Source organism: Bicyclus anynana, chromosome 10, assembly GCF_947172395.1.
Source record: "Bicyclus anynana chromosome 10, ilBicAnyn1.1, whole genome shotgun sequence".
In the NCBI taxonomy this organism is placed as follows: domain Eukaryota; kingdom Metazoa; phylum Arthropoda; class Insecta; order Lepidoptera; family Nymphalidae; genus Bicyclus; species Bicyclus anynana.
The window spans coordinates 2,673,306-2,687,391 of record NC_069092.1 but is presented as its reverse complement, the minus strand read 5'-3'; the positions used below and the strand labels follow the sequence as shown (position 1 = coordinate 2,687,391).

Here is a 14,086-nt window from a genome sequence, read left to right as displayed (position 1 = left end):
CTCTCTCTACGTACTGTTTAAGTATTTCAAATGTATTGGGGTTTTCCCATTTTTTTGTCATTTCTTGATAGTAGGAGATATTAAGGTCACTTCCCCGTGCCTTGAAAAATTTTGAAGCTTTTAATCATTGCATTGTTCTAAGCTCATAAGATCTATGTTATATTGTGGGCATAGGTACCTCAAAGAACAAACGGCAAAAAGATTATATGAATGAAACTAACAGTAGTTATTTTTATTCATTTATTTAAGTCTACTTGTGATTAACTTTGTGATTGAGTTTTTTAGTCATTTATATTCAAAAACACACGCAACACACAATCCCATAAAAGCAACAACACGGCAAACTTATTGCGTTAAATTATAGAAGAAAAGTGACTATATATTTTTTTTTATTCTATTAAAAGTAACGCCTATTAAAAGTAACCCATAAAGAATTACATAACAAGAAATGTGGACGGCTCGAACGCCACAAGAATACTGAAGCCGACCGTACGACGAGCACGAGCCAGTCGTTTCCGCCCGATCGCTACCCCTCTCTGACTACCTACTCTTTACGGAAACTAGTCACGACACCTAGCGTCGGCACGAGCCAACACGAGATCGAGCCACGTTATATCTGTCTCAGACTACTATTCCCTACACTTAATTAATTTTGTCTATATTTCTCTACACTTGTCGCATGTAGGAAAATTCACTAACATACACACAACACACAAAATTGAGATTATAAGTAACAAATGTTATCGGGTGCTTGATGACAATCCAGTTCGTGGTTATACTATACTATCTACAGTAGATGGTTTTTTTTTATTCTTTACAAGTTAGCCCTTGACTACAATCTCACCTGATGGTAAGTGAAGATGCAATCTAAGATGAAAGCGGGCTAACTTGTTAGGAGGAGGATGAAAATCCACACTCCTTTCGGTTTCTACACGATATCATACCGGAAAACTAAATCGTTTGGCGGTACGTCTTTGTAAGTAGGGTGGTAACTAGCCACGGCCGAAGCCTCCCACCAGCCAGACCTGGACCAATTAAGAAAAACTCTATCGGCCCTGCCGGGGATCGAAGCCAGGACCTCCGTCCTCCGTTGTATATTTAAGCGTATTATGGCAAATAAAGTTCATTTCATTTCATTTTCGTCTTGTAAATGTAAAAAGATGACATTTCTCAGTTGATTTGATGTTTATTTTAATTGGTTGTTAAAAAAAATTTAATAAAAAAAAATTCAACCGACTTCCAATTCAAAAATTAACCTAGTTTAGGTTAATTTTTGAATTGGAAGTCGGTTGAATTTTTTTAAAAAAAGCAAGAAATAACTTCTCACCTATGTCCTACCTTCTGATTAGTTTGAAGGCGGTGCCAAGCCAGTGATGTTTTAATTCACCGTTTAAATTACAAAATTCCTGTGGATCTTTCAGAAACGGCTTTAATTAAAACATGACACTGACAAAAAAAACATACATACAGCCGAACGTAGAACCTCCTCAATTTTGGAAGTCGGTTAAAAAATACCAAATTAGTGAATAGGCCGGCTGGACAAGTGTGCAATCTCAGAAGTATAATAGGTTTTTTTAGATTCACATCTATATAGCCCGGATGAAGTCTTCACGTAAGTTTTCTTCGGATGGCAATGGCGTGTATTGCTTTCTTGTATGCAAAGGTTGTCGTCCACTTTCAAGCAAGCCTTGCATGATGCAGAACCAGTGCACGCCCACTTGAAAAGCTTCCCGCATTTGTTCTTCTTATAATACGTGTATCCATTGTGCAGTATCACTTGCTTCCCGTTCACCATTGTTACAAGACTCGCTGTGGAAAATACTCGTTGTAGAAAATACTATAGTTCACAAGTTCGATGATAACACTCCCTTGATATGCGGGCGACGGGCGGAAAGACTGCGCGGGTGTGAAGTCGTGGGGTTTTCATTCATCGCTACACGCCCTATCATTCATAATGAAGGAGCAGGAGACCTCTGGATGAAAGTAATTTTAGATTTTTCTTATAATAAAGAAAATTAGAAATATCCGATTGAGCGTGAGCAATATAACCCCTGTGGTAGAAAGAAGTGGGTGAATCGCTCAACAGGTAGAAATCGAATTCCAGACCTCTAGATTTGAGTCAAGCCTCTTAACTATCGAGTCATTGAGAATTTTGAAAATAAGCATTAACAGGCATTACTTTGCAGTCATGTGTAGCGTTAAATTACCCACAAAGTTTTGCTGTTTTGTGTGAAAACCCGACTAATCTTTGATGACGACGCGTAGAAAATCCCTCAATTCGTTTCGTAGTTTGTATTAAGTTAGGTAGTTATAGGTATTTTAATTAAATATTTAGGTAATTAATAATATCGCTTGAGAATGCCTCTCCCCCAAAGCTAAGCTTATTAAGCTAGCATTGTGAGAAAGGTATTGTCGCAAACGCTTTATTGCTTCCATTCTGAGAAAGCAGAAGATTCGAGGAATTACTTGAGAGCAACGTAATCAAGTTGTACTAAGTACGATGCAAGAGCAATGTAGAAGTAATGCGTAAATACATCGATCTACTGTAGAAGTAATGCGTAAATCCATTTCTCAGTATTAACAACAGAAAATGATTTAAATAAACAAAACAAAGATAACATTTTGCTATAACTGCAAAAAATTAAATTGAAACAAAAGTTACTTTGTCAAAACCCATATAAGCTTTATTCATTGCAAAAATAGTAAAATTACTATGTACACAGACATATAGATCAAGGCCATACTCCTACACTATGTTCTTTGTACCCATGGTATCGCTCGGTTGTGACGTCACAGTCAAAAGGTCGCTTTAGATAACACAATGGACGTCCTTGTTTGTCGAATCTTAATATCTAATGTGATACAGTACAGTATCTACTCGTAGCTATCTGTTCATAGGACGTTGTCTGATTATCCTGACGCATTTTAACAATTACTGAGCAAGCTATATCTAATGTTTATACATTACTAGTAGTGCGTTGCAGTTTAACTCGCATACATCTGCTCTTGTAGCCAAGTAGCACATCAATTCTCTTTCTACGATAAAACAAACGCAACGCGCATTTGCGCAAACGCTTCGAAAACTAGAAAAATGTATGGGAATGACAGATCTTGATCACGTGACCTGTCGTTAGCGAATGTCATTCCCATACTCTCAAAAAGTTCAGTTTTAAACGCAAGCTTTTAGGAAAGTTTTACTATAGTGTTAATGATTATATAAATGTTAAAACAGCTTGGTGTTAAACTGTATTATACGACTATGTGCTTAGTTTTAAATAAGTTTGTAAAATGGTGGTAAACAAAAAATAAACCTTGGCTGAGTTTGTTGTGGGCTCTTCTCGGACCAAGGCGCCCTATTTGGAACCCTCGTAACTTTAATTTTAAGTCTTCGACTATTATTACCACCATTAGATTTAATTCAATTATGACATAATCCTGACTTTTCAAAAGTTCTTTTAAACTAAGCCTAAATTGAAATAAATTTGAATTTGAATTTCAACATTAATTTTTCCATTTTTCGAAACGTTTGCGTTCGTAGAAAGAGAATCGACATGCCATTTGGCTACAGGGGCCTCGTTTCTTTATCCCGTATCTTTATTAAGAGCATTAATGTGCTGTTCAGGTACAATCCTAAACTGCACAATAACACTGACTGACTAATACTTTGACGGCTTCCGTGGCGCAGTGGCATGGATTTACAAGACGGAGGTCCTGGGTTCGGTCCCCGGCTGAGTCGATTGAGGTTTTCTTAATTAGTCCAGGTCTGGTTGGTGGGAGGCTTGCGCCGTGGCTAGTTACAACCCTGCAAAGACGTACCGCCAAGCGATTTAGAATCTATAGGTACCTAAACCTATACTTAAATGTAGAAAATAAAAAAGTAACACTTTAAACAAGAATTTATTTAACTCAAGTTATCTACATACATTCCCTCTTATTATAGTATTATATATACATAACACAAAACAAGTAATTAAAATTAAACATTAAATAAGGGCATAGGCACACGAGCGACTTGACAAAGCCCTGATTTAACAACATTCAAATCGTATTCAAATTGTAGCTGGATGTAGTATCTATACCATAGCCTTTCTTGATGAGTACTGTTTATCAACAAACAAATTAAAACTGAGGGTATAAATCACTAGTCATTTCACACCTAATAAACATTATAATTAACTTGTTCTTAAATTAATGAAAATTTTTTAATGATTAATAAGCTTAGAACAATAAAATACGGTTAATATATTTTATATAACATTTTATAAACAAACTATAATTAATTTAAAATAAATAAGTTATGAAATGACATGCGTTTTCTACCTTCATTTCTAATTTATTTGTTGGTAAACAGTACTCATCAAGAAAGGCTGTAGTATACATATAGTGTCTCGGCCTATTCACTAACGTTGGTCTATTAGCCACCTAACTAATTAACGTCAATCAATAACAACCACATTGTAAGTATTCTGTAAAGCCCATTGATTACGAAAATCACAATATGAAACACACTGGTAAGTAATTTTGATCAGTTAGAAATAAAATAATAGTGAATACGAAATCACGTGAATTGAGAATCACTAATGTCAGCCATTGACCATCAATTATTCTCACGATCTTGCAGCGCTAACGGCTTGAACTGATCGTGTGTTGGTCGCAGTGTGCATGACGGCTCGACTCGACACAAAAAAAAAAACATTTTTATTCTTTGCAGTGATCGTACAATGTGATCGTGTAGGTACTAAAGTAACTCAAAGTTAGTGAATAGGCCAGCTGGAAGTCGGTTTGGCTTTGTACGCAGAAGTAGAAAGCATAAATGCCTTTGTGTGTGTAAACAAAACTAACGCCAGCACAACAGCGTTGTTTTTATTTGAGTCGCTTTTACAAACAATATTGCCTAGCAACCACTCACAGACAGTTGATAATTTCTAAACATATTTCTGTTTTTCTGACGCTCCTTCAGATTCTCACACAAACGCACCTGCGCCACATTATACAACCAAAGCCAAACGTTATTTCGCAAATAAAATATCTATGAGTATACCTAACAATTACACCAATAAATCTGACGTGATTTGTGATATCAATCTTGATAGCTATCGTAAGGCTGCGTCCTGAATGTCAACTCATCGCGTTTGTGGAATCGCGGCGTACAAACTACTATTGTAATTAACGTCAAAAAGTGATTGGTGACTTGGGTTTAGTTCTTTGAACAGCATTCACACCGTCGTGCTGTTTTGACTTGTCAGTGATTTTGTGCAATGATGTTTGGTAATGTTACCCATACTTATTCATAAACTAGCGGACGACCGCGACTTCGTCAGTTTTTCACAAATCCCGCGGGAACCATGGATGGATGGAAAAGTAGAAAAGTTAATCCAGAGTAATATCCATTCCAAATTTCAGCCAAATCGTTTTAGTAGTAGCGGCGTTAAAGAGTGACAAGCCTCCAAACAAACATACATCCATACAAACTTTCGCGTTTATAATATTAGTAGGATTATTTAGTACGGGCATGAAGAACATTTCGAACAGTAAAAGTGAGCGGTAATGCATTCTGAAAGCTTTAAACCTACACCTGAGGTCACAAGTCCAAGTTCAAGGTGTTTCCTCTATCACAAGATCATCGTACAATGCTTGTCGACTCTATACCCGCTCGCACTCAGGATAAATTGAAACTTGTCGATTATGTGTTTCGTCCGTCGCAGAATCCAAATACGCGGTGAATCGTTACTCTGGTCGCAGCCTAAGGAGATAAATAAAACGTAGCTCGCGTGCACGCACATTATAAGATAATTGAGAAATTGATTACAACTAATACCTTTTATTGCACAAAAACTATACAATTTACACATCTTAAATCAATATTGAAAAATAAAATAATAATAATTAAATCTAACATTTACATTTAACTAACCAATTGATACCACATTATTTAGGTAGACATAAAACTGGTAAATAAGAAAAAAAAGAAAATACGTCCATGCACATATACAGAGGAATTCATAGACGTTGTAGGGGCACCTCCAGTGGATTATTCACCCGCTGAGTGTCAAATTCTCAAACAAATAGAGGTTAAATTTGACTCTCAGCGGCTGAATGAACCCTTGGGGGTGCCTCTACAACGACTACGAATTCCACTGATAATCCAATCAAATTTGGTAATTTTACCTGGAATGTTTTCCGGGAGTTTTGAAAATTGGTAATCTCATAGGTTTCATCTCATGTGCTAATTTTTGATTTAGATGTGATTTGCGAATTTCAACTTTACCACCTAATTTTTTATCTTTGCCGCTTGTTTTGACAAAAAAAAAAGGTTATTACATTAATTATAGGAAATTTTCTCTAGTTTAATTTATTATACCACTATTTTGATCGTTAAATGAGTCGGAAAGGAGATATTGTCAAAAAACCGTTTTAGTTGCCATTTTTCCAATATAGCGGCGCGAGCGTCAAAGATACGAGGTGGCAAAGTTGGAATTCGCAAAGAGCATAATGAAATCTATAACATTAACAATTTTCAAAACTTTCGGAAAACTTTCAAAAGGTAATTTTTTTGCACCAAATAACTGTACTAATAAGTAATACCCATCCACGCATATCCACCACATAACTCCAAACTTAATAGCTTATATATTTTAATCAAGAAAATATTGGTGCGAATTTTGATGTACTTATGTACAAATAAACACCTGTATTTACAAACAATTTTCACTATGTTTACTTACATCGAATTGGTTACTCAAAAACTTCGTGATAGTTTCACCAATTACTTGGTACTGAGGGCCTAGTGGCAGTTTGATACTGTTACTATCGCGTTAACGTAAACGCGAATTTCTAAGGAATTGAAACAGCGCCATCTCGTGGCACTACTGCACAACCGTTTCAATTCCATATAAATTCGCGTTTACGTCAACGCGATAGTAACAGTATGAAAATATTCAAAACTCCCACTAGGTACACAGGTCATCTACAACATTTCCTCGCGTCAAACGTATATGGATCTTATATTACTTCGTTTAAAGATTAGATTACCTCCTGTTAAGAAACATACGTACTGATCCATTTGTTATTTAACAACGCCACACGAAAGATAATATCTAGAACATTGCATGTGATGACTTAACATCAAATAACATTTATATTGACAAATGTTTCATTGTAGTCAAGTGAGTCATTTTTCGATGTCTAAATTTAAAAAAAAAAAAGTTGCAAACAATTTATCATTGTTTGGAGCTTAGACCCACCACCCTGCTCCTTTAATGCCTAATTTAATTTAAAAATAAAAATCAGGATTATGAGCACCCCAAGTACGTCCAAGTACCTACTTGGGGTGCTCCCAATACAGTGGGAAGCACTGATTGTAATATATACTGATTATAATATATATGCTTCCCATCCTGATTGCCACTGTGCTCGCCACCGCGGATGCAAGCTGGATGCCGTGATTTGACCGAAGCCCTAGGGCTATATCGCACTAGAGGTTAATCGCACGGCTAGTCACTTTTCTAGTTCAATATGGAATCATTTGCGACTGAATGGACTCAAAATTTCATATTAAAATGCGGCTAGCCGCGCGGTTAGTCAACCCTTGCGGTTTGCCGCTAGTGCGTTATAAACTATAGCATTCATTGAAGTAAAACCTACACTACGTTCACAAGGCAATGTCTGGCATGTTTTATCAACGTACAACTGTATAAAATTGGCGATTTTCCGTATTGTAAACGATTCTATGTACATCGTATATGACACTATTTATTTGCGTACGTTAGAAAAACGGATTAGGACAATGCCATGTGAATCAGCGCTAACTTCATGCAATGTTTTCTATCTCGTATTCTGTTTCAGTAATGATTTGGTCGCTGGAGACGACGCCGTGCTCCGTCTTGAGGTGGTGCAGTATGCATTTGACGCTGTTTTCAATGTCGTCGAATTTGATGCACTTGAACGTGCATATCTTGCAGGCGATTTGGTCCGACTCCCGCTCGAACACCTTCCATATCCATTTGTGATCATCGGCGACTGCAAACAAAGAAATAATATTGAGTTACTGCAAGCATCATCATCATCATATCACCCAATCAACGTCCTCTGCAGGACATAGGCCTTTAGTAGGGACTTCCAACATTACGATCCTGAGCCTGCATCCAGCGAATCCCTGCGACTCGCTTGATGTCGTCAGTCCACCTAGTGGAGAGTTGACCAACACTGCGCTTTCCACTGCGCGCCATTCCAGCACCTTGGGACCCCAATATCCATCGGCTCTTCGAACTATGTGCCTCGCCCATTCCCACTTCAGTTTCACGACTCGCTGAGCTATGTTGGTGACTTTGGTTCTGCAGGCGCTACTGATATTTATTATCAGCCTATTTTAACGGCGTACTACACGGTCTGGCCTCCCTCCTAACAGGAAAAGGGAAAGCTTAGACTCAAATGTGGGTAGGCAGAATGGGACAGGTATACCAGAGTTCTGAAGGTAGGAGAGGTTTTTAGCCGGTAGGAGTCCGGCACTACTCAAAGGGGTGTCCATTAGGATTTTCCCCCCTAGAGAAAAAAAATTGATATCTCCTGAGGATGTTCGCTTTCGGAGTGACACATGATTTAAGGTAATTTTCATGGCATATGGGTGTAGTTTAAAACGTCTCCTTCGTTTAATTAATACACAGGCATTTTTTTTCGAATATCTTAGCAATACATGGATTTACCGTGCGGGTGCCGGGTCCATCGTGTGGCAGAGATAAAATCTCCTATCAGAGTCATGGACTTGTGACCACTGGATGTAGGGTTAAGGAATTCCATGACAATCGATCAACACTCCCATTCTCCACTCGTGTTGTTCTCCCTGCTTAGCCAAGTAAGTGGAAAACCTAACACCCTAAATCTCTGGAGGATATACTTGAAACATCTAGAGGACCGACCTTACATACGGAACACACGGATCGCCCATATTTGCTACTGCAATGTCATAGTTAGTTAGTCATATTTTTTTTAAATCTCGTGTCACTGTGTTAGTTGCCATACTCCTCAGAAACGGTATGACTGAATCTGACGAAGTTTTATCGTATTTGTTAGGTCTGAAAAGTAGTAGTAAGGAAAGTAAACAAGCCTCACTCACCAGAAGTTTTGTTGTGCACCATCTTGAGGTGTCGGTTCATGTTGCCGGTGGCGTTGCCGCCGTGGCAGATGTTGCGACGGCACAGCCGGCACTGTGCCAGCGTGCCCGACACGTGCTTGAAGTACGACCAGATCCAGCTGCGGCGCTGCTGTTTCATTAGACCTGGTACACATTTAGAATAAGTTTTGACGGCCTCAGTGACGCATTGGTATGCGCGGTGATGGCCCCGGCTGGGCCGATTTCTTAAATGGTCCAGGTCTGGCTGGTGGGATACCACCCTACAAAGACGTACTGCTAAGCGATTTAGCGTTCCGGTATGATGTCGTGTACAAACCGAAAGTGGAGTGGATTTTCATCCTCCTCGTCCTCGCGATTCGTTGAGCTATGTCTGTGTCTTATCGGATAGCATTTTTACTGTGTTTATTTCATTTATCTTATATAACTAGCGGATGCCCGAGACTTCGTCCGCCCTTAATCTTCTTTAATCCGGCTTTAAGTGCAAAATCCGTTCTCAGTTACCTACTAACTATAAACTACTTCCCTGTTAAATTTCAGTTTTGTACATTAAGCCGATTATGAGATTTCGTGATGAATGACCTTTGGCTTTTATATTTTAAGATACTTAAATAAACTTTTAATCTCTTAACCTTTTTTTTTAAAACCAAAAACGTAGTACAACAAAGTTCTAACCCTCCTTTAGCTTGTAGCTTTTGAATCTAGCCCAGTAAGGCCCAGTGATATCTGCTTCACAGGGCATGCAAGGAACCCAGCCTACAAGTGTCTATCAACCTGAATCATATGTATTAAGCCTTATTTGCCTGTAATTACAATGGAAGCCATTGCCTTCAGACTGAAACAGCAGTGCTGGCAGAAATAATGGCAGTATTTATTCACCACAAGATCTCTGTATGTTCAGAGTAACTAAAAGCAGATTGAGAAACTTACTTAGTGTATCATCCCTTATGGTGTTATCCTCATTGTCATCCTTTTTCATTGTCCAATCCATATCCTTTGGGTCCATGATTTCAATGTCAGATTTTATACTATCATCATGTTTAGTTTCAATTTCTGCTTTGTATATGCTTGGGTGCCTCGTACGGACATGACGGTTCATGTTATTGGTATTGCACCCCTTTATAGACAATACAACATTGCAAAGGTTGCATCGGTAAATAATATTGGTTAATTTGTCAAAATACTTCCACACCCAACTTCTTTTTCTACTAAATTCTGTAAATAAAAAAATTTTGCAACTTCAACCCGTTAAAGATTATAATATTTATATTGTAAAAACAAGTAATCGGTAATCAGTAGAAAAACAAACATTAAAGATTTTTGTCATTTTATACAAAAATAAAAAATAACCAAAAAATTATCTTATAAAATGTTTTTCGTGCATATGGTGACAGTATCATGATGTTCATAGTATGTACTATTATTGTGAATCGCGACAAACTTTCTAGAGTGAAACAAACTGTCACTGTACACATGCTATCTGAAAAACACTATAGTAACTTATTAATGCTTCATTAAGAGTTTCAATAACTGAATTGATAAAATCATAATAAATCTAAAATAAAATTATATCTACAGAAGCAAAATCAACATTGCTTTACAAAATATTACCTACTCAGTTCATATCAGAACAGTAAAATGTAACTACATACTTGTATTACTGTGAAGAAAACAACAAAACAGGGTAAATTTCATGAGGATTTAGAGAGAGAATGTGCTGCCTCCCATAACTGGAAGGAACATTCCTTACCTTATATCCGTGACCTCTAAAATCTTAAAATCAAAACTTATAAAGTATTAGTACCTTATTTGTACTATACTGTTTTAGAAATGTAAAATAATATTTAATGGACATTAACTAATGATAATTTTCAATAAGTTTCTTATTTAAAATATTAAATATAAAAAATAAGTAAAAAAAGTATACAAGATTTTAGTCAGTGGCAGATTTACAGATATGCTAATAGGCTATTAAATTTTACTTTCCTCTAAAATCTGATACTGTAGTTCGCATATTTATTACATACTTTCAATAACTTTGCATATTTAATATTTTAGTAGAAGAAGCAAAAGTAAATTTTTCACTTTGTAATACAAAACTATTTAGGTCAAAATTGCCACCCTAGGCTGCAGCTTACTTAGCCTACTGGCAAATCCACCACTGATTATAGTTCATATATGTAAACTATAAAACAAACAAGAAACAGAATTTTTACCACAGCTTATTTTGTTCTTTTTCTTGGAAGGCACCAGCATTATGTTATAATCTGCGTTTGTTTTCTGTTCAACTTTGATAATATCGCTCGAAACCTCACAAAACTGTTCCACCATCACAGGCTGCTTTGGGTTATCCTTTTCATTCAAATCTAAGAATTCTATTTGAAATCCCACTGCCGCATCCTGGTCTTCCTTCCGCCAGTCTTTATGGAGATCATATATCTCTTTATGTACATTTTTAATGTGCTGCAGATGTTCGGTAGCGTTGACATCTGTTTTAATGGCATCTTCACATATATTACATCTATATTCATTGTTACTGACTTTCAAAAAGTATATCAGTACCCATTCTGGTAGACCTGCAATTAATAAAATACTGTAATAGTTGAACACAGATAAACTAAAATCAAATTAGGTACATATTATTTAAATTAAATAATAATAAAAAATGTTGGGAAGAAAATAAAAGTACTTGTTGTATGTAATAATATTTTAATATAATCAGTTTTAAATATGTCCTAATACATCCAGCATTGGGGTAAATGCTTAGATATACAAGGCTTAAGGAAAATAATGAATTGTTAAAAATGAAATACTCTGTTTATTTTCAAGAACATTTATATTTTAATAACTAAAAATGATGAGGTCATAACCATTATTAGATTGTTCTTTTCCTTGAATTAACATATTTCAAAACCACAAAATGAAAAAAATGCTCTCTATGTTGACACTTTTAGTCATTGTAATACCTAGTACTTTCGAAATGTGGATATTATTTCGTTTAAGTATCAACTTTTTAATCCAACCCATTGATTTGTTAACTCTGGAACTCTAGCTAAAAAGAAGACTTGACATACAAATGTGAGAATCAAACGACAAAAATCTTTTTCAAAACAAAAATACATGATCATAATATTGGGCAGACAACCTAACGCAGAATTTTTATATTAGATCCTACGGTGGAAAAACTAAATCAATAAATACACTATGTAAGTAGAAATATTTAGTAAGTTTCAATTAATAAGTAAATGCTTTGTGGTTAAATTAAAATAATAAACAAAACTTGGATTGCATTTGGTTTTGATCCCAAAATTGCAACATGTCAAATGTCAAAGTGACATTTTGACAGCATCAAAAACAATAGACAGACACTCGATACAGTCTAATAACGTAACGTCCAATTGCAAATGATAAAAAAAATATATAATTTATTAAGTCTGCCAAAAAAGGTCTTAATTAAAATTTGACACCTCAGCTTAATACACAATTGCACAATGCTTTGATATCTTTTATATTATCATAAATACCTGAGTTTAATTTTAATTCCTGAACGTTCTTTTTAGCGCAACTTGTCATTGTCAAAATGACAACAATGGACAAGTGAACCAAGAAAAACAACAAAAGCAGTTTGCAATTTTTTTGTTGTTTTGATTTGACATGTTGATTACTTCTTTAACCATTTGTGTTGTTGGTTAAAAACTTTAAATAAAAACTATCTTCCAATGCTTGTATTATTAATTATATTCAAATAACCTATTTAAGTACTTTTTCTCATAAAGAGTGTTAACTATATGCAATCCAAAATACATATAATAGAATCTATCGTGTTCGCATTTATGGTAGAATTTAGGAGTTACTTACCGTGCTCCAAACAATTGATAACTTTAAACTTGCAGGTGACGAGTTAGTTCAGTGTGTGCCAACAAAGAAAGGGCATCATATTCTTTATAAAGGATACACGTATGTGTTTAAAAGCAGGCTGCAGTGTGGTGCTGAACAGTGGTGTTGCTCTTCCAGGCAGAAGACTGGTTGTATATCTGTTATAAATATGCAAGCCTATGGTGTTGAGGTGGTAAGAGATTTCCATAACCATAAGAAACCTTTGTTCACTGATTAGGACATGTACATTCAGAGATTAAACCTAATCAAAGTGCAACGTAAACCACAGTTGGTTTTTCTGTCCACTGGTACATTATAATATGATACTAGAGAAAAAGAAATATGAATGTACCTACACTAAATTCTCAAGTATCAGTTGTCAATATAAATTGTACACAAACACAATGTTACAGGAAGTAAAAATGTTCCTTGTCAATGTAACTTACTAACATAAATAAGCTTATATGAATGCTCGATAGCCTCTCTAAAACTCTGGTTTGACCAATTTAAATATTTTTTTATTGAGTGTAAGAATTTGGAATTGAGAAAATAATGTAAGCACTGGGAAAAACTCAGCAATTTTAGGTGGTGTGACGTCCAATGTGTCAGTTTGTAAGTAAAATTAATCAGAGTGGAAGTTTTCAACTAGGCATTCAGATCAACAAATCTACATTCTGGTATATTATGCTGCAAAAAAAAAAAAAGGCAACCTCTGGCCTTTTTTGGGTAGAACAAGTTTTTACCTCTTCCAAGTAAACCTGTGTTTTTATCATAGTGTTGTATTACTAGTATCTTCACTTAACATCAGTGATGCTGACATGCAGCCAACGAGATGATCTTGTGGAGAGAAATAAATAAAATTTAACCAATGGTGCTGCAACTGGGCCGCTATCTCTATCATAGTGTTAGTACGAAAGATGGTACTGGGGAAACTCCAATACCATTGTATGAGATTTTGTCTATATTTCTCTTTACTGGTTGCATGTTGGCACTGCAAGTGCTCTTGCAGTCTAGGGCTGCAATCTTACCTGTGCAACCTATCATTTAATAAAAAAAAATTACCTTTGGCTTGTTCTCTAATAT

At 35.9% G+C, this 14,086-nt stretch overlaps 1 protein-coding gene across 2 annotated transcripts; it reads right to left on the bottom strand.

The window, feature by feature from the left end:
- Positions 1–3,883: 3,883 nt before the first annotated feature.
- On the bottom strand, positions 3,884–13,015 carry LOC112050279 (uncharacterized). Of its 2 annotated transcripts, none has more exons than XM_024088518.2 (5): positions 11,998–13,015; positions 11,344–11,703; positions 10,058–10,342; positions 9,113–9,274; positions 3,884–8,019 (listed from the first exon to the last, which is right to left on the bottom strand). In XM_024088518.2, the coding sequence occupies exons 1-5, from the start codon at positions 12,029–12,031 to the stop codon at positions 7,811–7,813; spliced, it is 1,050 nt and encodes a 349-aa protein (XP_023944286.2). In that variant the 5' UTR covers positions 12,032–13,015; the 3' UTR covers positions 3,884–7,810. The 2 variants fall into 2 exon arrangements, with proteins under 2 accessions (XP_023944286.2, XP_023944278.2); XM_024088510.2 differs by having other exon boundaries at positions 12,094–13,015.
- Positions 13,016–14,086: the final 1,071 nt, after the last annotated feature.

What these genes read in the sequence shown, in the direction of transcription:
- LOC112050279 (XM_024088510.2), bottom strand. Translation starts at nt 12,154, where the DNA reads ATGGGTTGGATTAAAAAGTTGATACTTAAACGAAATAATATCCACATT. An exon ending in AAAGAACAAAATAAGCTGTG is followed by an intron (nt 10,343 to 11,343) that starts GTAAAAATTCTG and finishes TTTTATTTACAG; the next exon opens with AATTTAGTAGAAAAAGAAGT. An exon ending in CATAAGGGATGATACACTAA is followed by an intron (nt 9,275 to 10,057) that starts GTAAGTTTCTCA and finishes AATGTGTACCAG; the next exon opens with GTCTAATGAAACAGCAGCGC.